The sequence below is a fragment of the Chanodichthys erythropterus genome, chromosome 15 (genome assembly GCF_024489055.1).
Source record: "Chanodichthys erythropterus isolate Z2021 chromosome 15, ASM2448905v1, whole genome shotgun sequence".
Classification (NCBI taxonomy): Eukaryota; Metazoa; Chordata; class Actinopteri; order Cypriniformes; family Xenocyprididae; genus Chanodichthys; species Chanodichthys erythropterus.
Genome location: NC_090235.1, coordinates 5,980,375 through 6,006,655, shown reverse-complemented (window position 1 = coordinate 6,006,655; position 26,281 = coordinate 5,980,375). Strand labels below are relative to the sequence as shown.

At 41.6% G+C, this 26,281-nt stretch overlaps 2 protein-coding genes across 2 annotated transcripts in view; both read left to right on the top strand.

Moving 5' to 3' along the window:
• The window catches only part of LOC137002148 (nuclear GTPase SLIP-GC-like), a 47,744-nt gene extending 38,987 nt beyond the window's left edge, over positions 1-8,757 (top strand). The window contains exons 13-17 of the mRNA XM_067361655.1: positions 7,173-7,284; positions 7,487-7,595; positions 8,284-8,417; positions 8,507-8,591; positions 8,702-8,757. Of these exons, the coding sequence (XP_067217756.1) occupies positions 7,173-7,284; positions 7,487-7,595; positions 8,284-8,417; positions 8,507-8,591; positions 8,702-8,757 (496 nt within the window). The remainder of the gene's footprint in view (positions 1-7,172; positions 7,285-7,486; positions 7,596-8,283; positions 8,418-8,506; positions 8,592-8,701) is intronic.
• Positions 8,758-16,525: 7,768 nt separating this feature from the next.
• Positions 16,526-26,281, top strand: part of LOC137002147 (nuclear GTPase SLIP-GC-like) — a 28,423-nt gene continuing 18,667 nt past the window's right edge. The window contains exons 1-2 of the mRNA XM_067361654.1: positions 16,526-16,556; positions 19,466-19,566. Of these exons, the coding sequence (XP_067217755.1) occupies positions 19,497-19,566 (70 nt within the window). The 5' untranslated portion in view covers positions 16,526-16,556; positions 19,466-19,496. The remainder of the gene's footprint in view (positions 16,557-19,465; positions 19,567-26,281) is intronic.

The following is a 26,281-nucleotide window of genomic DNA, read 5'->3' as shown; positions in this document are numbered from 1 at the left end:
GCTGGATTCGGTCGAACAGATAGCACGCCTCACAGAGGAACGTGCTCAGTCGGTGTTGAACTGCCTGAATACGTTCAATGGCAGGACAGCGGTCCCACTGAAATTCTTTCAGAGGCTCCTGGGGCATATGGCGGCCGCGGCGGCAGTAACCCCGCTCGGTCTACTTCATATGAGACTGCTTCAACACTGGCTTCACGGCCGAGTCCCGAGATGGCCGTGGCAACACGGCACGTTCCGGGTGCCAATCACTCAGGAGTGCCGCCAAGCCTTCAGTCCGTGGTCGGACCCTTTGTTTCTCCGGGCAGGAGTGCCCCTAGAACAGGTGTCCCGGCATGCTGTGGTGTTCACAGATGCTTCTGCCACCGGCTGGGGTGCCACGTAATACGGGCATGCAGTCTCAGGGGTTTGGACGGGACCCCATCTGCATTGGCACATCAATTGCCTCGAGTTGCTGGCAGTACGCCTTGCTCTGAGCCGCCTCAAAGGGCCGCTACGGGGCAAGCATGTACTGGTCCGTACGGACAACACTGCGACCGTTGCGTACATCAACCGTCAAGGTGGTCTACGCTCCCGTTGCATGTCGCAACTCGCCCGCCATCTCCTCCTCTGGAGTCAGAAGCGTCTGAGGTCGCTTCGTGCCATTCTTGTCCCTGGTGTGCTCAGCCATGTGGCCGACGAGCTATCACGAGCTGAGCTGCCAGGAGAGTGGCGACTCCACCCCCAGGTGGTCCAGCTGATCTGGAGAGAGTTCGGAGAGGCTCAGTTAGACCTGTTTGCCTCACCGGAAACCTCCCACTGCCAGTTGTTTTACCCCCTGTCCGAGGGAACACTCGGGACAGACGCACTGGCACTCAGCTGGCCCCGGGGCCTCGCTCTGGTGCTAAGAGCACTTCAGATTGCTCCATTTGAGCCTTTGCAATCGGCAGACTTAAAGATTCTGTCTATGAAGACTTTGCTGCTGGTTGCATTGGCCTCCATCAAGAGGGTAGGGGACCTGCAGTCATTTTCGGTCGACGAATCGTGCCTGGAGTTCGGGCCGGGTGATAGCCACGTGGTACTAAGACCCCGGCCTGGCTATGTGCCCAAGGTTCCTACCACTCCCTTCAGGGACCAGGTGGTGAGCCTGCAAGCGCTGCCCTCGGAGGAGGCAGACCCAGCCCTGGCTTTACTCTGTCCAGTTCGCGCTTTGCGACTGTACATAGACAGAACCCAAAGCCTCATGACCTCAGACCAGCTCTTTGTCTGTTATGGAGGCCAGCAGAAGGGAAAGGCTGTCTCCAAGCAGAGGATGGCCCACTGGATAGTGGATGCCATCGCCCTGGCTTACCAAGCTCAGGGCGTGCCCTGCCCGCTCAGGTTGCATGCTCACTCCACGAGAGGTGTCGCATCCTCCTGGGCGCTGGCTCGTGGCGCCTCGCTGACAGACATTTGTAGAGCTGCGGGCTGGGCGACACCTAACACGTTCGCTAGATACTATAGCCTTCGTGTCGAGCCGGTCTCCTCCCGTGTTCTCGCCACAGGTCAGAGGCACGGAGAGGCCCCGGCTTAGTGTCGGCTTGCTGCGCTACATGCGCTTCTTTTCTCCAGAGAGTCCCTACAAGGCAGACCCTGTCGAGTCCTCCGATATCCCTTCGGCAGCCGACGTGGCGGAGCGTCTGGCGCCAGGTCTATACTCCGTTGTATCCTTGAGAACCGGGTTTAGGCTGGGTTCCATATGTGTGACCCTACGGGGATCCCATATGGTTGGTTCCACGGTTGCTCCTAAACGAAGCCCGTGTCTTTCCCTCTGGGAGAACCTACCCTTCATCGGGTTGGAGTCACCCCAGCTCTTCCATATGTAGCACAGCCCTACAGGGTTAGTCCATATGTACTTCTCCACATAACTCCTTCGGGGAAGGATGTGGCTTCCGCAGCGTTCCTTTCCCAGTGAAAGGGTACGCTTTCCCAATGTTATCCAATAGTCTCACTGAATGGGTTTTGGGGAACAGCAGTGATCGACTCACTCTGTGTTAGCCCTGTCCCACCATCCTCAGGCAAGGGGGTGCAGGTGGCTTACAACAGAGCGCTGGAAGGGGGCAGCTCCTGTGGCGCTTTGGTAGGGATTCCTATTCGTCGGTCTGTCTGACGTACGTCGAACGTGACCGACTGAATGGGAACGTCTCGGTTACAAAGGTAACCCTCGTTCCCTGAAGGAGGGAACATAGACGTACATCCTGTTGCCACAGTCGCTGTACCCCGCTGATGCTGCCGCCTATCCGGTTCGGCTCCTCAGCGGAAACCTGAAGATGCAACGCACCTGCTGCTCATTATATACTCGCGCTGCGAGGCGAGCAGCTGATGCATATGATTGCATGCCAATGTGCATTGGCTCGTTTTAGTTACACTCGAAGTAGATTGGCCTCTCTAGCGAGATTCCTATTCGTCGGTCTGTCCGACGTACGTCTCCGTTCCCTCCTTCAGGGAACAAGGGTTACCTTTGTAACCGAGACGTTATTTTTGTTAGGCTATATAAAAAGAACAAAGAAGCAAATTACAAATAGTAATTTAAAAAATACATATATTTTTTTAGATACATATGTTTATTTAGCATACATGTATACATTTATTTAACATTTTTTGATGTTTGATTAACATTAATGACAGTTTATTTGGGAGCTGCTGAATGCATGGACGTCATATACTGACACATATCCAGTTTTTACCCACCTCTTTACGTCCACTTAGCCGTAAGCCATAGCCGACTGTATTCACGTGAGACACTCCACACAATGCATTTTGACATCTGTGTGTGCGTGTATTCAGACGCAAGGAGAACTGATCGTGCACGCGAGCGCTTCTGTTGTGTCATTCAGCGCGATTCCGCCTATCCCGCCTTCACTAACTGCAAGTTAATCGATAAAGAATTGTGACTGAATTGTAATTTTGTGATACGACGAGCTTGGCTACTTTACATTTGGCTGTAGGCTGAAATTATATTCAACCCGCCAAAGTGGCTAGTGGGAGTGGCTGTCTTACCCGCCACAGCTGAAATCTACCCGCATTTGGCGGGTTGGCGGATGTTAATGTCAAGCCCTGAACACAACATTGTGAATATTGTTCTTTTTGAAGCAACACAGCACTGTTTCTTTACTGAATGAATCTGTCAGATCTGGTTCTGTGTTTGGTGCTCTGTGGGACTTTTATGTTGAAGTTTTCTGTCTAGTTGCTGTGTTATGTCCTGTATCCTGTGGCCAGATTGTAGTTTTTTCCTTTTTCATTAGTCTGCTCCAGCTGTGTCAGTTTACCTTGTTTAGCTCATTAACCCCTCTGTATAAATAGCCCTTTTATTCTCTGGTTCTCTGTCGGTCGTTGTTTGATGTCATGCAGGTGTCTGTGGTTCCCGTGTTTTCTTTGTTTTTTCTCAGTGTTATTTTGTTCCTGATTTATGCTTGAATTGTTTATTTCCATTAAATTCTCCCTGCATTTGGATCTTCACCTCTGCCTGCCGTCTGTAATTCCTCCGTTCCGTGACAGAACGACCGACCCGACCAAATGGATCCAGCAGGGAGATTAACACATCTCCGTCAAGGAGAGAACAGCACTGAGGACTATGTGCTGGAATTTATCAGGTTGGCACGTTTGACTAAGATGGATGAAGTTTGTCTGATGATCTTCTTTCGGGGGGGATTATCAGAGCCGCTCCGTTCACGCATGCCACTATGGGACCCTAACTGGACGTTGGAATGCTACATGGGTCTTGCTCTGGAACTGAGCGGCTCAGTATTGACTGAGGGAGTCGATACATTAGCACTCATGCCAGAGTCTTCAACCGTCCTGGACACCAAGTCACAGTTCCTAGTAGCTGGGATCGTTGCCGATGAAGACAATAGGGTGGTCCATAGATATTTAAGACTGGCATCGAATCTGGAGGACACACCGCTTTGTTCGGTGCGAGCGGCTGGCGTCTCTGCGATGGGGTCAAGACTGGGAACTCCATCCAAGATGGCCACAATGCCTGAGTCCGCTCCTGAGCCCGCTCCAGCCCGTGAGTCCGCTCCTGAGCCCGCTCCAGCCCGTGAGTCCGCTCCTGAGCCCGCTCCAGCCCGTGAGTCCGCTCCTGAGCCCGCTCCAGCCCGTGAGTCCGCTCCTGAGCCCGCTCCAGTCCGTGAGTCTGTTCCAGAGCCCGCTCCAGCCCGTGAGCCCGCTGCAGCGCCCACCGATGAGGTAGGCACAGAGCCACCACCTCACCCACATAAACGGAGGAAGAGGAGGAAGAAGGCTTCCTCCATCCCTCAAGGCCCGGAGGCCTTCCCAGAGCTCGCTGTAAGTCCGGAGGCCTTCCCAGAGCAGCTCACGGTAGACCCGGAGGCCTTCCCAGAGCAGCTCACGGTAGGCCCGGAGGCCTTCCCAGAGCCCGCTGTAGGCCCAGAGGCCTTCCCAGAGCCCGCTGTAGGCCCGGAGGCCTTCCCAGAGCCTGCTGTAGGCCTGGAGGCCACCCCAGAGGCCATTCTTGTGCCTCCAAAGCGCAATGCCCTGCCGGCGCCACCCAAGCGCCTTGCCCTGCCGGCGCCACCCAAGCGCCTTGCCCTGCCGGCGCCACCCAAGCGCCTTGCCCTGCCGGCGCCACCCAAGCGCCATGCCCTGCCGGCGCCACCCAAGCGCCATGCCCTGCCGGCGCCACCCAAGCGCCATGCCCTGCCGGCGCCACCCAAGCGCCATGCCCTGCCGGCGCCACCCAAGCGCCATGCCCTGCCGGCGCCACCCAAGCGCCTTGCCCTGCCGGCGCCACCCAAGCGCCTTGCCCTGCCGGCGCCACCCTTGCCCTGCCGGCGCCACCCAAGCGCCTTGCCCTGCCGGCGCCACCCAAGCGCCATGCCTTGCCGGCGCAACCCAAGCGCCTTGCCCTGCCGTCGCCACCCAAGCACCATATAAATAGCCCTTTTATTCTCTGGTTCTCTGTCGGTCGTTGTTTGATGTCATGCAGGTGTCTGTGGTTCCCGTGTTTTCTTTGTTTTTTCTCAGTGTTATTTTGTTCCTGATTTATGCTTGAATTGTTTATTTCCATTAAATTCTCCCTGCATTTGGATCTTCACCTCTGCCTGCCGTCTGTAATTCCTCCGTTCCGTGACAGAACGACCGACCCGACCAAATGGATCCAGCAGGGAGATTAACACATCTCCGTCAAGGAGAGAACAGCACTGAGGACTATGTGCTGGAATTTATCAGGTTGGCACGTTTGACTAAGATGGATGAAGTTTGTCTGATGATCTTCTTTCGGGGGGGATTATCAGAGCCGCTCCGTTCACGCATGCCACTATGGGACCCTAACTGGACGTTGGAATGCTACATGGGTCTTGCTCTGGAACTGAGCGGCTCAGTATTGACTGAGGGAGTCGATACATTAGCACTCATGCCAGAGTCTTCAACCGTCCTGGACACCAAGTCACAGTTCCTAGTAGCTGGGATCGTTGCCGATGAAGACAATAGGGTGGTCCATAGATATTTAAGACTGGCATCGAATCTGGAGGACACACCGCTTTGTTCGGTGCGAGCGGCTGGCGTCTCTGCGATGGGGTCAAGACTGGGAACTCCATCCAAGATGGCCACAATGCCTGAGTCCGCTCCTGAGCCCGCTCCAGCCCGTGAGTCCGCTCCTGAGCCCTGCCGGCGTCACCCAGGTTTATTGCCCTGCCAGTGCTGTCCTTGATACTGGTCGAGCGGGCTCCACCCATTCCTCCAGTACCGCCCTGGCCATCAGCCAAGACGCCAGACCTGCCAGAACCTGCCTGGTCCATGCCTCCAGCGCCACCCTGGCCCTTAGCCAGGACAACAGACCTGCTGGAGCCTGCCTGGACTATGCCTCCAGCTCCACCCTGGCTCTCAGCCAGGACTCCAGACCAGCTGAAGCCCCCTTGGTCTGTCCCTCCAGTCCCACCCTGGTGTTCTGCCAGGACTTTAGGCCTGATGGAGCCTCCCTGGTCTGTCCCTCCGGTCCCACCCTCTGGTCCTGCTGGGGTTCCCGATTGGCCTGCGCCACCCTGGTCACCTGACCGGTCTGTTTTAGGCTGGCCTCCTGCTGAGCCTGTGCCACCCAGGCCACCTGACCAGTTTGCTCCACACTGGCCATCTGCCACCTGAACCGCCCCAGTCACCAACCTGCTTCCAATATGCGTTCCTAACCCTCCATCCCTCCCCCGTTCCGCCACCGCTTCACCTCCCTCCAGGACCGTTTGTGGAGCGTCTGGAAGCCGCTCCTTTGAGGGGGGGGTAATGTCAGATCTGGTTCTGTGTTTGGTGCTCTGTGGGACTTTTATGTTGAAGTTTTCTGTCTAGTTGCTGTGTTCTGTCCTGTATCCTGTGGCCAGATTGTAGTTTTTTCCTTTTTCATTAGTCTGCTCCAGCTGTGTCAGTTTACCTTGTTTAGCTCATTAACCCCTCTGTATAAATAGCCCTTTTATTCTCTGGTTCTCTGTCGGTCGTTGTTTGATGTCATGCAGGTGTCTGTGGTTCCCGTGTTTTCTTTGTTTTTTCTCAGTGTTATTTTGTTCCTGATTTATGCTTGAATTGTTTATTTCCATTAAATTCTCCCTGCATTTGGATCTTCACCTCTGCCTGCCGTCTGTAATTCCTCCGTTCCGTGACAGAATCCACAATTTGAATGAATCTGTTGAGTGAATGAATCACTGTTGACATGCTGTCAATTCCAGATTAATATCAGGCCAAAAGCTTTGTTTCACACAGGAAATATATAATTATGTTTATACTGGTTATCTGGTGATTTTTATATTAGATTATATCATTACAACAATATACTGTAAACTGTTTTTAAATGACGTTTTATTAACAAAGTTCAGGAGGAGCACATTCAAATAATCTATGACCTAATCAACAATCAGTAATCAACATATCTACCCAATCAGCATGAGTGGAAGCATATATATATAAACACAGTCGACTCTCCCATACCTTGACAGTTTTTCAGCATCCCTACACCACACTGTCCCCTCAGTCTCACCTGGTTACTTTCCTAACCTGAAATACAGGGGGAGTACTCTGGGTTTGGGCCAAATACCGAGCTTGTCTCCTCGGACAGCACGCCAAATACGCATACGATTCATTCTGTCTGACTGTAAGTATGAACTTGTGAAATTAAACTGTATTTTGTTTTCTCTTGGCTTCAGTGTGACTGGAACAACAGGGAAGTCAGTGCAAGAACAGATTGACAAGTTCAGTATCATCCAGAGTGACTCTGCTTACCCTGGATCTCCCATATTACATCACATTCAGAACTTCATCAAAACAGAGGTAAGTTTGGTTCATTTGTCCTCTTGTGGGCACTCGGGGGTACTAATGCGACCCTGGGTCTCTCTGTCTTCACTTCCTCTGAAGTCAATGCCCTCAATCCTCATTACTGAAGTAAGCAGGGACATTAATAGAAAAAAATAAAACACTTTAGCCACTCTTTTTGACACTTTTTTGACTTTGTGTTTTTCCCCTGTTTTGATAGGAAACTAACCTGAAGGCATCGCTCAAAAGAGACGTTGTTGGTACAAAGAAGCACATCTACTCATCAATCCAAACAACTATTGAGAATGAAATGTCTTCTTGCTATGATCGTAAGCTAGTATTGAATGTTACAAATAAATCACTAATTGTTTTTATTAATTGTCGCCAATATGGGCTTGCAAAACAATTATTCTAATCACTAGCTCATTGTATATAAAGTAAAAGGGAGCAATTTGAAACAATCAAACACAAAGCGTGATGAAAAAGAGAAACAGAAACAAGCTACGTGACTAGTTTGTCACTGAAAAATCTGACAGTCTGTTTGGAACATGCAAATAGAGACAAGTAGAGTGATACAAAATGAAATGTGAAAGAAATGAATACTGTAACTTTTCTTTACGGTATTCAGACCCCACTGAGAGACACTCTGCAGTAGATGCCACGCTGCCACAAAGTCTGACAGAGGAATAATTTTTTCGATAGAATCTGTCTGCTCAGGGCTCTTAAACAGCTGACTTGCAGAGACTTACGTTTTGCCTCCTGATGCCTGTCTTTATTCTCATCCCTCTGAAGAGTGCCAAGCAGGATCGGAGCTTAAGCTAGATGAACATGCCACAATAAAGGCCATCCTTATTGTTGTGGCTCTGATTTACTAAACCATTTGATCATCACTTATTCACAAGCCACCAATGCAAAATGCTGCAAACTATAAATTAGCAGTGTTAGCAGTATTATTATAAACACATTTTCTTTTTCTGTGTCTTCATAAGAAAGAAAACTGAGTGTTTCTTGTTTTAGAAGCTGCAGCAGTGACTGGAACCGGATCCATGAAGAAAAGGCAAGAACTGCTAATAACCACAGTTGATGAGATAAAACATAACATGTTCAACAAGGCAAAAACTGAAGTGCTTAAAAAGTTCAATGATTTAAAGGTACCGATATTATATTTATTGAGACAATCATGTATTTAGTTGTACAATGACTAAAGTCAAGCAGAATCTTCTCTTGTTTCCTTGTAAAGCTGTACATAAAGGATTATCTTAAAGTAGGACTACAGAGATCACTGAAACTGTCACTGTCACAAACCAGCAATATCAAATTGATGGGTAAGAGAGAATGCCATCCTATTTTACCTCAGAGACAAATAAACTTTTGCAATGTGAAGTGTTGACTAATTAATCTCAATCACTCCCTAATATGTAACATCTGTCTTTAGATGTCTCAAGAGAGATTGAACAGCTGGACAGACTTTCAGAGCAACTGTCAGACTGAGGTCATCAAGCAATAAAAGGCCCAAGAGAAGAAGTAGAATTAACAGATGAACATATGTAACACCTTTTCAGTAATTGTTTTCATTTGTTTTACATTATCATATTAATATGTTGGTATTTTAAATTTCATCACATTTCTCTGAATCTTGGGTTTTATTTTAGGGTGAAAACTTACACAAACTGTGTATTGATTTATTGCCCTTTTTTACAACCTTTTATTTATTGCAATAGTTTACAGCACAGAATGGAAATGCCATTTAAAAGCTTAGTGCAGCTGTCCCATTTTCAAGAACCTTTATGGGTGATGCATTTAGATGGGAATGAAGCAAGATTTTTTTTTTTTTTTTTTTGAATTGATAGTGTAAAGAATGTAGTTTTATTCTTATCTTGTGTGCATCTTTAATCTTTGAAATTTCTTCATCTTTTTTTAAAATGAAAGTAAATGCATTTCATAAGTTTTGAAGTCCTAAATCTGTGTTCGCAAATATTTGTGATGGCTTGGAACAACTGTAAGCCATTTTGCCTTCCACTCATCTGATCATGAGCAGAAATGCTGAAACACTGCAGTCACAGACACTCACAGCAATCAATTCAAACAGAAAGAGCTGTGGTGACCAGGTAACAGCAGAAAAATAAACATCATAAACATCAGTTATTTGTATTTGGCTTTAAGTAATTGCAAATATGTTGTTAAAGATATAAACAATCTATGCTAAGAATGCTACTTGGGTATAAAGTGAAAGCTACTTGTGCTTTTTAGGTTAGGAATGTTCAGTTTACTGTTTAAGTGCTTTGGACTACTCTTATTGTATTAAATCATTACATTTTTTATTTTTTATTTGATTGAAATTTAGACTTTGATTTAATTGTCAATAAATAATAAAAACAGATGTCTACTTTGCCGTTTATAATGATTGCTTACAAAAATAAATGTGAAATGTATTTAGTTGCCAATTTTGTGCTTAGAAAGCACACAAAATGTGTACATGAATATAATATTTTACATGAATCCTTATTGTTATTACAGCGATATTGGCTTTGATACTTAAAACATCCACCCATAACATTCTAAGCACAAGCGCACCAGCTTTGAATTAATGATGTATATTATATATATATGAAGTGCCTGATAGAACCCTTTAAGGTTTTATAAATTGAATCTTTTCTTCTATTAAAACAATAAGCCCCAAAAGCTGTTGTTTACAGTGATTTTAGAACAGCTAATTTAGAACAGGGGAGCTCTTTAGCTTTTTTAAAATCACTGTAAACCACAGCTTTTATAAAATATTTATTACATAGCTGGAAAAATAAACACACAGCAACAAAATTGTAATTTATTGACAACAAATTATAATCCTTCTGCCAAGCAATGTAGTTTAGCAACACAGAAATCGCAGATGTACACACAGATGTAGAAACACACCGACGAAGCGGCGCAAGTTGCACAACAACATAGGTCACAGGTGTGTTTTTACACAGGTGTATTTTACAACATCTTTGAACATGGCTCAGCCAATCATAATCAAGAACCATAACCATCTGTTTCATATTACACAATAATAGAAGTGACTTTGCCCTGATAACAAATGCACTGCAAACACAACACACTTGGACACTGTCAGGGTGGGGTCATGAAACAAGATCAAAAGTATTTTTAAAATAAAAATACGAACATGAGATAAGCACTCCACAATAATATTAGACAGAAAGCTAAAACCCAATTCCCAAGCTGATCTATCACAAAATCATCAAAATACTAATGGATTAATAAAAGTAATCAATATGACTCTACAACATTGATGTCTAAATTGTAATTTTATTGTTATAATTTTATTCATTAATTTCTTTCATGTTCTGCATAAATTATATATTTCATTGACTTTAAAATACTCTCTTACACAGTTGAGTTATATTTTTAGATTCTTATTTCTGCTCTGTTTTCAGTGTTAGAGAGTGCATCTAATCATTAGAGTGTCATCTATAGGCTAATAATCTTTATAAAATAGTCTTTAGTAATCATTAACATTGCATACTGCATACTGTCTGTCAACAACAAAACTGATACACTAATGATCTTCAAGGCCCGATGAAACATAACAAATGACAAAACGAATGGAATGCATAGCTGATATTAAAAATTAAATGACTAGTTATTTCCAATCACTTAATTCAGAAAAAAAAAAGATTTTAATTATTAGACCAAACAACTCAACACATAATAATCTAGAATACCATCTTGATAGATGCTTCTATAACATCTGTGTGCTATTTGATAGAAATCTGTCACTGAAAGCCACATTCCTAGCATTTGTAAAATGTAACCATGTAACCATGGTTCCCTGAGAAGGGAACAAGACGCTTCATTGGAAGTCTTCAACACTGTGGGTACGCCTCTGTGTCATGAAGCACATGTAAAATCCATTGAACCCACTTTTAGCCAAAATAATCTTTAATTTGGTTACATGTTGTTTTTACCAAAATAACTTGCGAGATGTACTATATTTCATCATGTAAGCAAAGTCAACAGTGATTACAAGGTGTTTGGTTTCATATCTTTGACATGTTCTATGCGTAGGCTGTGCATAGCCATGATTTAGCTCATTAGACCAGCTATTAGTCCCGCATATAGTCAATCCTGATTTATTGTATTTTTTGGACAGGAAGTGCATGAGATGGTTGATATCCCATCATGTTTGCAATGTCAATGATATCTACAACATGTAAGTGTCATTTCATGACATGGTCTATCTATACAATTTAGCTCTGAATTGGATAGGCTATGTGCAGTCTGCTTTTAGTCCACCCGGCAAAATCGAGGCAATCTATATTTCTCATGTTGACAAGCGTGTGTGTTATTCATGAATCAATTTAGAGACCATGATTTTCCTTCTAACAGAACTGCTTGCTAAAATACATTGACAAATATTAATGTTTATCATAAAAGAGTTTAAAGGTGCCCTAGAATTGAAAATTGAATTTACCTCAGCATAGTTAAATAATTAGAGTTCTGTACATGGAAATGACATACAGTGAGTCTCAAACACCATTGTTTCCTCCTTATGTAAATTTGATTTGTGCAAAAGACCTCTGAAGAACAGGCGAATCTCAACATAACACCGACTGTGACACAACAGTCGGGATCATTAATATGTACGCCCCCAAATTTTGCATATGCCAGCCCATGTTCAAGGCATTAGACAAGCCAGTATTAACGTCTGGAGCTGCACAGCTGAATCAACAGACTTTATGCAGACTTGCACGCAAGGACAGTAGCGAAAAATGGCAGATGGAGCAATAATAACTGACATGATCCATGATATCATAAAATTTTTAGTGATATTTGTAAACTGTCTTTCTAAATGTTTCGTTAGCATGTTGCTAATGTACTGTTAAATGTGGTTAAAGTTACCATTGTTTCTTACTGTATTCACGGAGACAAGACTGTCGTTATTTTCATTATTAAACACTTGCAGTCTGTATAATTCATAAACACAACTTCATTCTTTATAAATCTCTCCAACAGTGTAATGTTAGCTTTAGCCCCATTGGCCACATCCATTTTGAGGGTTATATTAACTGTTAGCTGTGTGAACTTTGTTTATGCAATGTATTATAGAGTTGCGAGCTTGGGGGCGGGGAGCGCGAGCATTTAAAGGGACACGCACAGAATCGGCGCATTTTTAATTATGTTCCAAAATAGGCAGATAAAAAATTTTATAATAAAAAATCTTTGAGCTGAAACTTCACAGACGCATTCAGGGTACACCTTAGACTTATATTACATCTTGTGAAAAAGGGTTCTAGGGCACCCTTAAAATTGCATGTTTTCCCCAAAGTCAAGTGAACCGATTGATGTAGCCTACACTATTGTCTCTCGCAATCATGTCAGTTTTATGTTTTGTGTATGAATGATCACATGGTTTTCAGCTAGTTTGCACAGTTTGAAGCAGTCTTGAGTCAAAATGATCAAACTTTATTTCAAGTCAGAAGCTACTGAGCCAAAATAAAGCGTTATTTCTAAGCTTTACTAAAGTTTGTATACAGCGCGCAAGGTTAATGCACATGCTGCAAGTCTTATTCTCTGTTTTAAGTGTATCTCTGTGGCAGAAATACAGCGCCACTTACTGGTCTGAGCGTGTTTCAGCGGTTTCATTAAGCATAAAGTGCAACAACGCAGTGTAACTGCACGGCCATTGGTTCAAACTGGAAAACTTGAACCAATGACGGCGCGGCAGAGCTGCGCGAGCCTATGGCGATGCAGCGCACCAAAGCCCGCCAAAATGGGAAGGGTGTCTGGCTATATAAGTGAGCATTTCGCCATAGGATTTCAGCTCATTCGGCTGAAGCGACGACACGAGTCGTGCAGCCCCATGGCACGGCAATGAATGCAGTACCCGTTCCGTATCTCAGGGAACCGAGGTTATTCATAATGCTCCGATTACGTTCATAATGCTCCGAAGCTTCCTGAAGCAGTGTTTTGAAATTGGCCATCACTAAATAAGTCGTTATTTAGTTTTTTTGGCCCACCAAAAATATTCTCGTTGCTTTATAATATTAATATTGAACCACTGTACTCACATGAACTGATTTAAATATGTTTTTAGTACATTCATGGATCTTGAGAGAGGTAATGTCATTGCTGGCTATGGAGGCCTCGCTGAGCCATCGGATTTCAACAAAGATATCTTAATTTGTGTTCTGAAGATGAACGAAAGTCTTACAGGTGTGGAACGGCATGAGGGTAAGTAATAAATGACAGAATTTTAATTTTTGGGTGAACTAACCCTTTAATGTCACGATTGTTAATATTTGTTTGCATTAGTTTATATCCATTTGTTCGCTGTTATGCATTCATTATCCAGCGACGTTGGATATTTAAACTGTATTCTCATCATACAGCGACAGAAACATAAATCAGAAATGTATTCAATTTTAGTTCTTTTTTTTTTATCGGCAACACATAGTTTGATTAGATAATCAAGTTTTCCAAAATAAGAGGCAAATAATGTGTGAAAGTATAACGTTACATATAATAGACCCATGCTATGCCTGTGTGTAAAGATGGTAATTTTTAAGCAACAGAACAACTGTTTGGATTTATATGAAATGGTAACACTTTACAACAAGAGTCCATTTGTATCATTAAATAAGGTTAATAAGAGTATTGTTAATTTTTAATTTCAACATTTACATTTTAACATTTTAAAGTTGTCTCTTACATTAGTTATAATGCACTATGAATTACCATGAACGGTCAGTGTATAATTAATATATTAGTATTTTTTATATTTAAAAAATTACAATGAACATTTAGCCATTTTTTAATTCAAAGAAACAAAATGTAATAGAGTTAAAATTGAACACAATATTGCTGCTCAAACTGTGTATAGAAAAATTTTTAATATTTTTTTTGCTCTTTTTGTATTTTACATTTATTTGTACTTTTACTTTCAATACTTAAGTACGTTTAATACGTACGTTTAATAAAGTCGCATGGCTTGGGACGACTTCTGTGCAGCGGTGAAGGGCTCGGTGAAGCCCTCTACGGCGGGTCAGAAGAGACCGGCGGGAGAGACGGGTGTCGAGGAAGGCCACTTTGTCGATCTCCTTAATCTCTGTAAAATTTGCTATGTCTGTGTGTAAAGATGGTAATTTTTAAGCAACAGAACAACTGTTTGGATTTATATGAAATGGTAACACTTTACATCAAGAGTCCATTTGTATCATTAAATAAGGTTAATAAGAGTATTGTTAAATTTTAATTTCAAAATTAAAAATTAGCCAGAGATGGCGCTCTAATACTACAAGGCTGGCCATTGACCGCCCAATGGCCAGGGCCAAATCCGTGGTGATGCGGAGGTCTCGGAAGGCAGGAGTGTCAGTTCCAGCCTCATCCAGAGAACGGAAGAGTTTGGCCTGGAACACCTGGAGAATGGCCATGGTGTGGAGCGCAGAGGCAGCTTGGCCTGAGAATGAGTAGGCCCTACCAGCTAGAGCAGAGGTCGTCCCGAAGGGCTTGGTTGGAAGGGCCCGTTTATTCTTCCATCCCACAGCTGCGGGAGGACAGAGGTGAGCAGCCACTGCCTCGTCCAGGGGTGGCATCTGCTCATAGCCCTTCTCCTGAGAGCCATCCATGGTGGTGAGAGCTGCAGAGGTGGTCGTGCATAAGCGGGCCGAGTAGGGGGCGCGCCACGACTTGGTTAGCTCGTCGTATACTTCAGAGAAGAATGGTGCAGAGCAATGGCGAGGGGCCTGGCGGCGTCCCGGCAGGAACCATTCGTCCAGTCTGCTGCTCGTTGGCTCTTCCGGGGGAGCCCACTCGAGGTCGAGTTCCTCAACAACCTTGGAGGGGACGCAGAATAACTCATCTTCGCCGGGTCGCCGGCCCATTCCTCCGTTTCAGAAGCCATGCTGTCATCAAGCGGCTCGTCCTCAGAACCGCTGAATGAAATGAGGTCGCTCACCTCAACCGAGGGACGCTGTTCAGGATGGGAGAACAGGACGGGAGAAGACTCTCTTGGCGGAGAGAGTGAGGCACGCGGGGGCTGAGCCGGTGTGAGATCACTCGTCTCCGAGTGCTGAGCCCCTTTGTCCCACTGTTTCTTCCTCGCAGGCTCGTGGGAGGAAGAGAACAGGTGGGCGCGAGGGGCGGGACTGCTTTCCGTGAAGAAAGCGATCCACGAGCGCAGAGAGGCGACACTCATGTTCTCGCAATGAGAACATGAAGTCCCAGTGAGCGCTGCCTCTGCGTGGGACTTGCCCAGGCAGAAAACGCACTCACCGTGCCCGTCATCCTGATGCAGAGGGGCTCTGCATGTGTCACAGCCGTGGCGCGACATTTGTAACAACGTCGCAGTGGCGTGAAAACGGCGGTGAAAATAGCTCTTTTGTGAGTGGTGAAAACCGCTGGAAATTGCTCTTTTAAAGCGTGCCGGACAGCGGCAGGGGAAACGCTGAGAAACCGGAAGTGCTCGAGGGCGGCTCGAGAGCGGTGCTCGAGGGCGGGCAGTCTGCGAGGGCGCCGGCGCTGCAGGTGGTCGGCGAGTTTCAGCTGGTCTGCTGCGTTGCCTCTTCAATGGCGAGAAGCGAGCTGTTCCAGCAGGCGAGAGAAGGCGAAGGCGTTCAGTCTCGAAGTCCAGCAAAGAGAAGTGCCATCGTCGTTGAAGGAGAAAGATCTGAAATTCCATGGCGAAATGCTCGCTTATATAGCCAGATGCCCCACCCATTTTGGCGGGCTTTGGGGCACTGCATCGCCACAGGCTCGCACAGCTCCGCCGCACCGTCATTGGTTCAAAAAGTTTTCCAGTTTGAATCAATGGCCGTGCAGTTGCACTGTGTTGTTGAATAAGGCTTCAGTATCAAGGAAAAAAGGAGTTTTTCCCCACATGCAGTACTTGTTCCGTATCGAAAGGGAACTTTGTGTACTCAACCTCAGCCTAAGGGCAAACACAGAGCTCTAAAAGGACAAGCAAAAGAGAAATGCAAACAATATGCAAACTCTTGTGTTTATATACTTGCATACCATAGATAGACCAAAAAAAAAAGTTCTCAGTATTAGTACTCAGAACAAGTAAATATATGCTACTGATTTTACAATTATTTAATGCAATGTAAAGTGAAATAAAATCACAAAGGAGAAATGTGTCCGTTTCTAATGATCTTTTTTCTCTTTGGTTATGACAACAAGATGTCCACACCCACAGGTGAATCAGATCTAACGTCAGAATTCTTACCTGGACATGTGACAGCTAAATCGACGGCAGTGTTCTGTCCCACAGACATTATCCTGAGAGATTAAAGGTAAATTTTCCTTCAAATTATTATGGTGCTTTAGGTTAGCTATAATTTTGAAACAACTTTATGTCAGAACTTCTTTTATACTATTTCAGGTTTTCAAAACAATCCACAGAAATACATATTACTATTTCTGTATGATTTGTCAAACAACTATTTGACATCATCATCTATAATTTGATGTATTTGTTTAAAGATGTTATGTATTTGTATAAATGCAAGAAATTCAAGGAACTCATGTGAGTGTTAAATGTTAAAATATCCTATTCCTTGGTTGTTTTAGATTGGTTTAGGCATTTATACCATGACAAGAGACAGTGAAAGCTTGACAATATTTGAACAAATTTTATTTATGCTTTCTTGATGCTTAGTTTTAAAAAAGTAACATTGACATTATTTTATTGACATTATAAAACCTGCTCTGTAAGAATCTAACCTGATTAAGAAGGTGCAGTTGGGGGAGAAGCAGATACATGATAACCTGTCTAACAAGTGTTACACAACACCGCTGGCCAAACCAAGTACTGAAATTAAATTCAGCCAAAAAGCATTGAAATCAATTTGGATAAAAATGTCTATTGTTACTACTAAAAATGTCTCAGTAATTCACTCAAAATGCAACACAGAAAGTTCCTACCCTCCATCACTTTTTGTTTTGATAGGGAACTTACTAAGCTGACGATCTTTGGTCTGTGAGAGCAGATCTGTCAATGGCTTCACAGACCATAAAATTCATCACTTGGAATGTTAATGGACTTAAGCAACACAGAGATCAGAAATTTCAAGAACTACAAAATTCGGATGTTATTTTCTTTCAAGAGACCCACATTAGAGTAGGAGATGAAAATATTATAGAAGACTATAAAGATAAGTGGTATATTTTCTACACAAAGTATACCTCCTTCAGCAAGGGATCAGCCATACTAGTGAGGAAAACACTAGATTTCAAATACATAAGTGATGAAAAAGATAACAGGGGAGCATATGTTGTGTTGAAATGTAAACTGGAAGGTCAGTCGTACACTCTTGTTAGTGTTTATAATCATCACACAGACAAAAAAACCCTTGAAAAACTTTCAAGGTACCTTCAGTCCATGACCACAGGGCTGCTGGTGATTGGTGGAGATTTCAACACGGTTCTCAATAGATTTATTGACAAAAAATGGAACAATTTGACAATAAACAGTACTCATAATAAATTGCTGTTATTTGTGGAGAATTTCATGAAATCTCTTCAGCTGGTTGATGTCTGGAGAAGAAAGAACCCCATAAAACAGGATTATACATTCTGCAGAAAAGATTGTCCTTCATCCAGGCTGGATTACTTCTTTGTTCCAGAAGAATGTATGTGGCGTGTCAGAAGTTGTGAAATAAGAGACTTAGAAATAAATGAAAACAAAGACCATCGGCCTGTGTCTTTAGAGATCAACATCCCTGCGATGCCTATTCAGGATGTGTCCCAGATACAAACAGCCTTCCAATGGCTGAATCTAAAAAAGGACCTTTTGACAGATGAGACGGGTTCATTGATGGGTGAAGAAAGCTCACATGTGGTCAGTGAGGTTGAGATTGTGTCAGCTGTACATTCTCTTCAAGTGTCAGACACACCGAGATCAGACGGCATCCCAGTTTCCTTCTATAAAGACATCATTCAGGATTTAATTCCATACATAAAGAAACTCTATGACAGAATCCACAGTGGTGGATTTAACTGCTCTGAGAAACACTTTAATGAAACTGTGAAAAGTCCACATGATGATAGTCAACAATTTTTTAATGTTGACTTCCTCATCATTGCAACTATTCTGGCAAGACATCTAGATGATGTCATTGAGTCCCTTCCAAAGGGGCGGATACCAAAAGAGTCGGCTACTGTCATGATCACTCCCAAAACACATTATGCTTTAATAAGTTTGAGTCATATTAAGGATGAGCTAGAACAGCAAAAGCGGTCAAACCCGTCTCTGAGACAAGATCTTCTCATTATAGAAAATCTCCTCAGTGATGCAAAAGAACATTTTTCAGTTGAGAAATACAAACTGCTACATCAGGGCTGCCCTTTGACCCCAGGACTCATAACGCTGGCTCTAAAAAGCTACGCCTCACAGTTATTTGGACATTTAGAAAACTCTGGGGTTTTTATTTTCAAACAAAGTGTGATAGTTTGCTTTCAACCTGAGGACCTAGAAAAGGTCAAAGCTACTGTGGAGAACAATACTAATGAAGTATATGAAATAGAGATATTATCCAGAGGAAATGGTGAACTGCTACAATTAAACTGCTTAGGAAATGATTGTAAGGATGAGGACTGGGAAAAATGGGACACAGACATATTTGGGAATAATGGCGAAGAATCAGAAGAAAATTGCTCTAAAGCAGATGAAGGGGATGATGGGAATAAGGTGTATGAAGAGATTGAATGTGTGTCTAAAATCTATGAGGAAGATGAATCAATGGAAGTCGATGAAAGGTGAGGATAATGAATGAAAGGACATGGACATTTGGACAGAGAAACCTGAAGGCGAGAACATGGGTTAAAATCCTTGCTAAATTCTGACTTCTCCCATATACATAATATGCTTTAAATATATTTTGATGAAGATTAGGAAATACTGTCATTTCAAAGTGACTCAGTTATTGTGTTTTACTCAGGAGCAAAGAAATGTTCCCTAACTCCCTTTATAAAAGAGACTCATTTATAGCACCATGAGACATTTAGGCTATAAGTATTATCACCCAGCAAAAAAAAAAAAAAAAGCATTATGAGACAAACTGTGATGGAGTGTACATAATTGATTCTATTATTTTCTTGTTGATCTCTGTGAAGCTGCTTTGACAATCTATATTGTATAAAAGCACTATAGAAAAAGGTGACTTATCTGAATTAACATATGGAAATACCATATGTTTAGTAGATCAGCCATTTCTGGACCACCAAAAGAAGAGATGGAAGCATATAACTGGATGAAGAATACACCTCCTCTTCTTCCTGTACCATTACAATCTTCCTCTGAGGGTAAGCCAATTAATTAATTATAACTAATATAATAATTAGTTATAATCAAAACTAAAAAAAGTAATAAAATAAAAAAGTTCTTTAAAAAATTGGTAAGAAAAAACGGTAACACTTTACATTAAGGTTCCCTTTGTAAAGGGTTTATAAAGGTGTTTGTTAATGCATTATAAATCATTAATAATGCAGTTGTAACTGCATGAATAAAAAGGGTGACTTTAATGCAATAGGCTACCTGCCAAATAGTGAGCCGTTTTTAACTCACATGTTATAAATGCTTAATAAATAAATTTATTAACACTTATTTAACTCACAACCAGATTCCTGGTTTATTTCATGATGCAGCAAAAAATCATAATTAGACTGAAGGGTGTTGTATTTGTGCTTTTCTTATTAATATTATGACTATCATAATTAGACTGAAGGGTGTTGTATTTGTGCTTTTCTTATTAATATCTCATGACTGCCACTTGTCTTACTATGTTGCTTACCAGAAGTTTCTGTCTTACGATACTCTCCAAAAAAGTCATGATGCCTATCCACAGCAGTTTATAAAAATAAATTTATTATTTTTTAAAGACAAAATTCCAACTTTATTTTGAAAATAAAACAAAAGATAATAACCAACTTGATTAGATATTAATAATGAAAAATGCAATTCCAGTATTAGTTACCTGTGACCCCTAATGTAGGGTGGACTCTTGTGAAAAATTTATTAATGAGTTATAAACATTAATAACCTGTGAAAGTGAACCTTAATGTAAAGTGGAAACCTGTGAACCATTTATTAATGAGTTATGAACATTAATAACCTGTGAAAGTGAACCGTAATGTAGTGGAAACCTGTGAACCATTTATTAATGAGTTATGAACATTAATATTAATAACCTGTGAAAGTGAAACTTAATGTAAAGTGGAAACCTGTGAACCATTTATTAATGAGTTATGAACATTAATATTAATAACCTGTGAAAGTGAAACTTAATGTAAAGTGAAAAACTGTGAACCATTTATTAATAAGTTTCAAAAATTAATAACCTGTGAAAGTGAATTTTAATGTAAAGTGAACACATGTGAATCATGTATTTATTAATTATTAATGTACACACAGAAGATAGTATTTTTTTCAGATGAAATATTTTATTTTTGATGCATGTCTCACCACAACACAACTTTAAACTTGAAAAAAACAAAAAACAAAAACAAACAAAAAAAATAATAAAAAAAGTTCTTTTACAACACAAAATTACAGAGCATGACTTCTCATGAAAAGTGGCTTATGCAAGTAAACTCAAATTAAAACGTTCAGAGAAACAATCAAGTATTCCAAAAAAAGATAATAAGCATCACACCTATAAGCCAAACATATTTGATACAAGCTGAATAAAGCCACCTAAATATGTATTTTTTTATTTAACAGTTATGTAGATCCTTAAATCAATGACCTAATGCACCATTACAGAACATTAGCATATTAATATGGATTCAATAATTATTTTTGATATCATGATAAAGGCCACCGTAACTTGAGTATTTGACTTTGGCCATCCGCACTTATGGTGCGTTCAAGTCCTCCTGGGAAGTTCGTATTTACGAGGTGGGAAGTCGTGAGTACGACTGTAGGTGCATTCAAGTCACTTTCGTCGGAGTATGATGGCGGTGTGCTTTCTCTAAATTAATTACACAAAATAACAACACTTCTGCTTCTAAAAAATGTAGAGCAAAGAATGTGCATTAGTTGTATGTTGCTTTTTTATGTTTTTAAATTAATTTATGAAGCCATTGTAAACTTTATTGTTACATATTACATTTTTATATTGTGATGCTATCGTATTTTTACTGGTAATCAGCTTACTTCGTTGTAAATAGAAAAGCCTGACAATGTCACTGCTAAATACCTGTAAGTATTGTGGTATTTCACTATGTTTCTCACTGCCACGCCCCCAACTCGCACAGATCGAATCTTAAAGAATATTACGAGCTTCTCACTGGTATTTACGACATTGTGGTGGCGTTCATGTCGGTTCTGCTCGTAAATATGATCTTTCCGACATGACTTGAACGCACCATTACAGTACCTGCGTGGGAACGCCGGAGCGGTTATTTAAAGGCCAGAACACACCAAGCCGACGCGACAAACTAGTGGCGACGAAAGCAGACTGTGGGGTTGGTTCACGTCGGCAGCGTCTGTGTCCAAAGTTGCCCTGCCACACCAAACCGACGCTAAACAGCCGACGGCCAAGTAGCACGTCAGTTCTGCGCCTGCGTGAGATAAAATGCCTTTCCGAACCAGCAGGTGGCAGTAACTGAACAGCCAATCAGAATGATCAGATGGCCCGATGGACCGACGAGCTCCGACGGCGATTCAACATTTCAAATAGGCCGAAAAAAGCAGACGAGGACCAACTTCAGCCGACGGTGCGGAACACACTGAGAAAACTTAGTCGGCCGACGAAGAAAAACTGCCCGACGGCCGACCGTCGGCTTGGTGTGTTCCTGGCTTACTGTGTGTTCACACTGCCGGCAGCGAGAGCGTCAAAGTGACGCTAGTCATTAATTTTCAATGAGAGCCGGCGGCGAGCTCCAGCGAGAGCGGCGCGGCGCGTCTTGGACGGTGAGAGCGTCGAGGAGAGTTGAAATCAGGTTAACTTTATGGTAATGAGCTATGACGCGGTTCGGCGGCAACCAATTAGAATGTAGAGGTCCTCGCTTGAGAGGCTTCCGATTGGCTTCCGATTATATAACCTACTACTAATACTTATAATAATAATAATAATAATTATTATTATTATTATAAAAAGAAGAAGAATACATTGCTTATTATACATTATTGTCACGTTTGGTGTAAAGAGCAGTGAGGGAGTAGGATTCAGATGCAGCATTTTTTTTTATTATGAAGATAACTATAGTTATAGAAAACTAGACGTGACAATAATATATTAGGCTACACTTTATATACTCTTTCAGGTCATATCACTCTTTCAGGGTTACATCACTACATCACATCACTCCTGTTCTGGCGTGTAACAGGAGTTGGCGCTAGTGAGCATCCAATAAAGACTTGCCACTATCATAAGAAGAAGTCATGCAGTTACCAGTACTGTTCCGACATGGGCTGCGTCCGAAAACTGGAAAATGCTGCCTTCTGAGGACACATTTTAAGGTAGGAAGGCATCAAGGCACGTCCGAATTCAGTGTTAGCTTCACTTCCTGTTTCCTGAGATACCTTCATCTGATCGATTTCTGAAGGTAGCATAGATGTATCCTTAGCTGCCTTTGATATCCCACAATCCTGTGCTTTCCATTCTGTGACAGTTGAGCTAGAAAAATAAAGATGGCGTCCGAAAGTTGCGTTTGCTGGCCAGTTTGTGAGTAAATGTACATTTTTGACCAACATTTTCCACTTTTGATGTCATTTCTAGCGAGAGTAATGTAGTAATTAAATATTTGTTTAGTTCTCACCAAAGCTCGCACTATATTGCTGTAGATCATCAAACTCTTATGCTGCCTCAGAACTCTGTCCGAAATCCATTTCATGAGGTGCCTTCATGCACAAATGCTGACTTACAAGTCATTGTTTGATAAGGCAGTGAGGCAGCAAGTCAGCTACCTAGGTTTTCGGACGTAGCCATGCTCTGAAGTGAAATTTTGTGTTTAAAGCAAGCGGCAACCTCCCCCAATTTCTCTTGAGTCCAATACGGAAGTGACTTAAACTGCAATTCATCGACTGGCCGCTAGGGACAGGCTCCAAAAGAGAGCAGAATCTCATTGAGTCCCGTGTTGAAATGGCCAATTTTACAGCAGAAAAAACATGTTTACAGCTGGTACAAATTGTCGCTGCTGTCTGTGACCGTCACCTCAGCTAATTCCAGCCGCTGAATTTGGCATCTCTGCCGTGTTTGTGCTTTTTTCTCGATTATTTTATACAATTATAAAATAATATGGTTTGCTGCGTTAATGGTGGAGACAGATGTGCGTCTGTGTAGATGTGCACGCATGCGGAAGGAAAGGATCGTCGTGGCATTGGCTAAAAGTTTTGTTCGAGAGATTTACTATGACTATGGCTGGAGAATATCCCTCTCAAGACACCACAAACTCCGACAGCACTGCTTGGATATTATAACTAAAACTGCTGCATTTTGGATGCAGGCTCATTTTTTTGTGAGATATATGATCATATACAGTTTTACAACATAAACGCTGCTCAGATTGCATAATTTCTTGAAGAACGATGATGGAGAGCAGATCATTCAGAAGAAATGTGATGCAAACAATGGATAATATATTAACATTTCATGGATTTAATGCTTTTGTGGACAAAAAGTACTTTTTTTTTGTTTTTTAAAATGGACACTCTTGGACATTTTACCCAAGTGCAACGGATTGGATTTATTTCGCGATCACTATTTCATTATAAAGGTATGAAGTCCCCTTTGATTTTTCGTGTTGTCATGTGCAAACCTGACACAAATTTCAATTAAGTTACTGGTGCTGGAGCATATCGTAAAAAAGACGCCGTAGATTGACAGTAAACCTTTATAACTTTCTAATGATATAACTTATCTTTATTAACTAATAAAGATAAGTTATATCATCAGAATATTAATATTTTAGATAGTATCTCCTTTTCCTGCTAACATGGTCACGTCGAGCTAAGTAGCGTGTTTTCAGTAACCATGGCACCTCAGTTAAACTACGTCCTGCCTCTTTGCCCATTTTCAGTTATCCTGGAGTGACGTGCGGTGACGCACTGCTAAGATGGCCGCGGCCTCATTTTAGTACATAAAATACATGATTCACATGTGTTCACTTTACATTAAGGTTCACTTTCACAGGTTGTTAATGTTCATAACTCATTAATAAATGGTTCACAGGTTTTTCACTTTACATTAAGGTTCACTTTCACAGGTTATTTATAACTCATGTATAAATGGTTCACTGGTTTCCACTTTACATTAAGGTTCACTTTCATAGGTTGTTAATGTTTATAACTCATTAATAAATGGTTCACATGTGTTCACTTTACATTAAGTTTCACTTTCATAGGTTATTAATGTTCATAACTCATTAATAAATGGTTCACTGGTTTCCACTTTACATTAAGGTTCACTTTCATAGGTTGTTAATGTTTATAACTCATTAATAAATGGTTCACATGTGTTCACTTTACATTAAGTTTCACTTTCATAGGTTATTAATGTTCATAACTCATTAATAAATGGTTCACATGTTTTTCACTTTACATTAAGGTTCACTTTCACAGGTTATTTATAACTCATGTATAAATGGTTCACTGGTTTCCACTTTACATTAAGGTTCACTTTCATAGGTTGTTAATGTTTATAACTCATTAATAAATGGTTCACATGTGTTCACTTTACATTAAGTTTCACTTTCATAGGTTATTAATGTTCATAACTCATTAATAAATGGTTCACTGGTTTCCACTTTACATTAAGGTTCACTTTCATAGGTTGTTAATGTTTATAACTCATTAATAAATGGTTCACATGTGTTCACTTTACATTAAGGTTCACTTTCACAGGTTATTAATGTTCATAACTCATTAATAAATGATTCACAGTTTTTCACTTTACATTAAGGTTCACTTTCACAGGTTATTAATGTTTATAACGCATTAATAAATGGTTCACAGGTTTCCACTTTACATTAAGGTTCACTTTCACAGGTTATTAATGTTCATAACTCATTAATAAATGGTTCACAGGTTTCCACTTTACATTAAGGTTCACTTTCACAGGTTATTAATGTTCATAACTCATTAATAAATGATTCACAGTTTTTCACTTTACATTAAGGTTCACTTTCACAGGTTATTAATGTTTATAACTCATTAATAAATGGTTCACAAGTGTCCACCCTACATTAGGGGTCACAGGTAACTAATACTGGAATTAAATTTTTCATTATTATCTAATCAAGTTATGGTTATTATCCATAACTTGGTTATGGTTATTATCTTTTGTTTTATTTTCAAAATAAAGTTGGAATTTTGTCTTTAAAAAATAATAAATTTATTTTTATAAACTGCTGTGGATAGGCATCATGACTTTTTTGGAGAGTATCATGGGTAAGACAGAAACTTCTGGTAAGCAACATAGTAAGACAAGTGGCAGTCATGAGATATTAATAAGAAAAGCACAAATACAACACCCTTCAGTCTAATTATGATAGTAATTTTTTTGCTGCATCATGAAATAAACCAGGAATCTGAAAATGTATTTATTAAGCATTTATAACATGTGAGTTAAAAACGGCTCACTATTTGGCAGGTATTGCATTAAAGTCGCCCTTTTTATTCATGCAGTTATAACTGCATTATTAATGATTTATAATGCATTTGTAAATGACTTATTACTCATTAACAAACACCTTTATAAATCCTTTACAAAGGGAATCTTAATGTAAATTGTTACCGAAAAAACAATACATCTTAAATAAGAATGTATGGTTTTTCCCCTTCAGGATTTTCCATCCATCCCACAATTACTATGAAGTGTCACAGGGATGCTAGAGCCTATCCCAGCATCTCAGGCCGTCCATCACAGGGCTAATGTACAGAAACATAATTTACATAATTTTCACACAATTTAGAGTCTCCAGTTTACCTGTCCTACAAGTATTTTGATTGTGCCTGGAGAAAACCCACACCAACACAGAACAAGCAAACTCCATATTTACCATCTCATTATCTTGA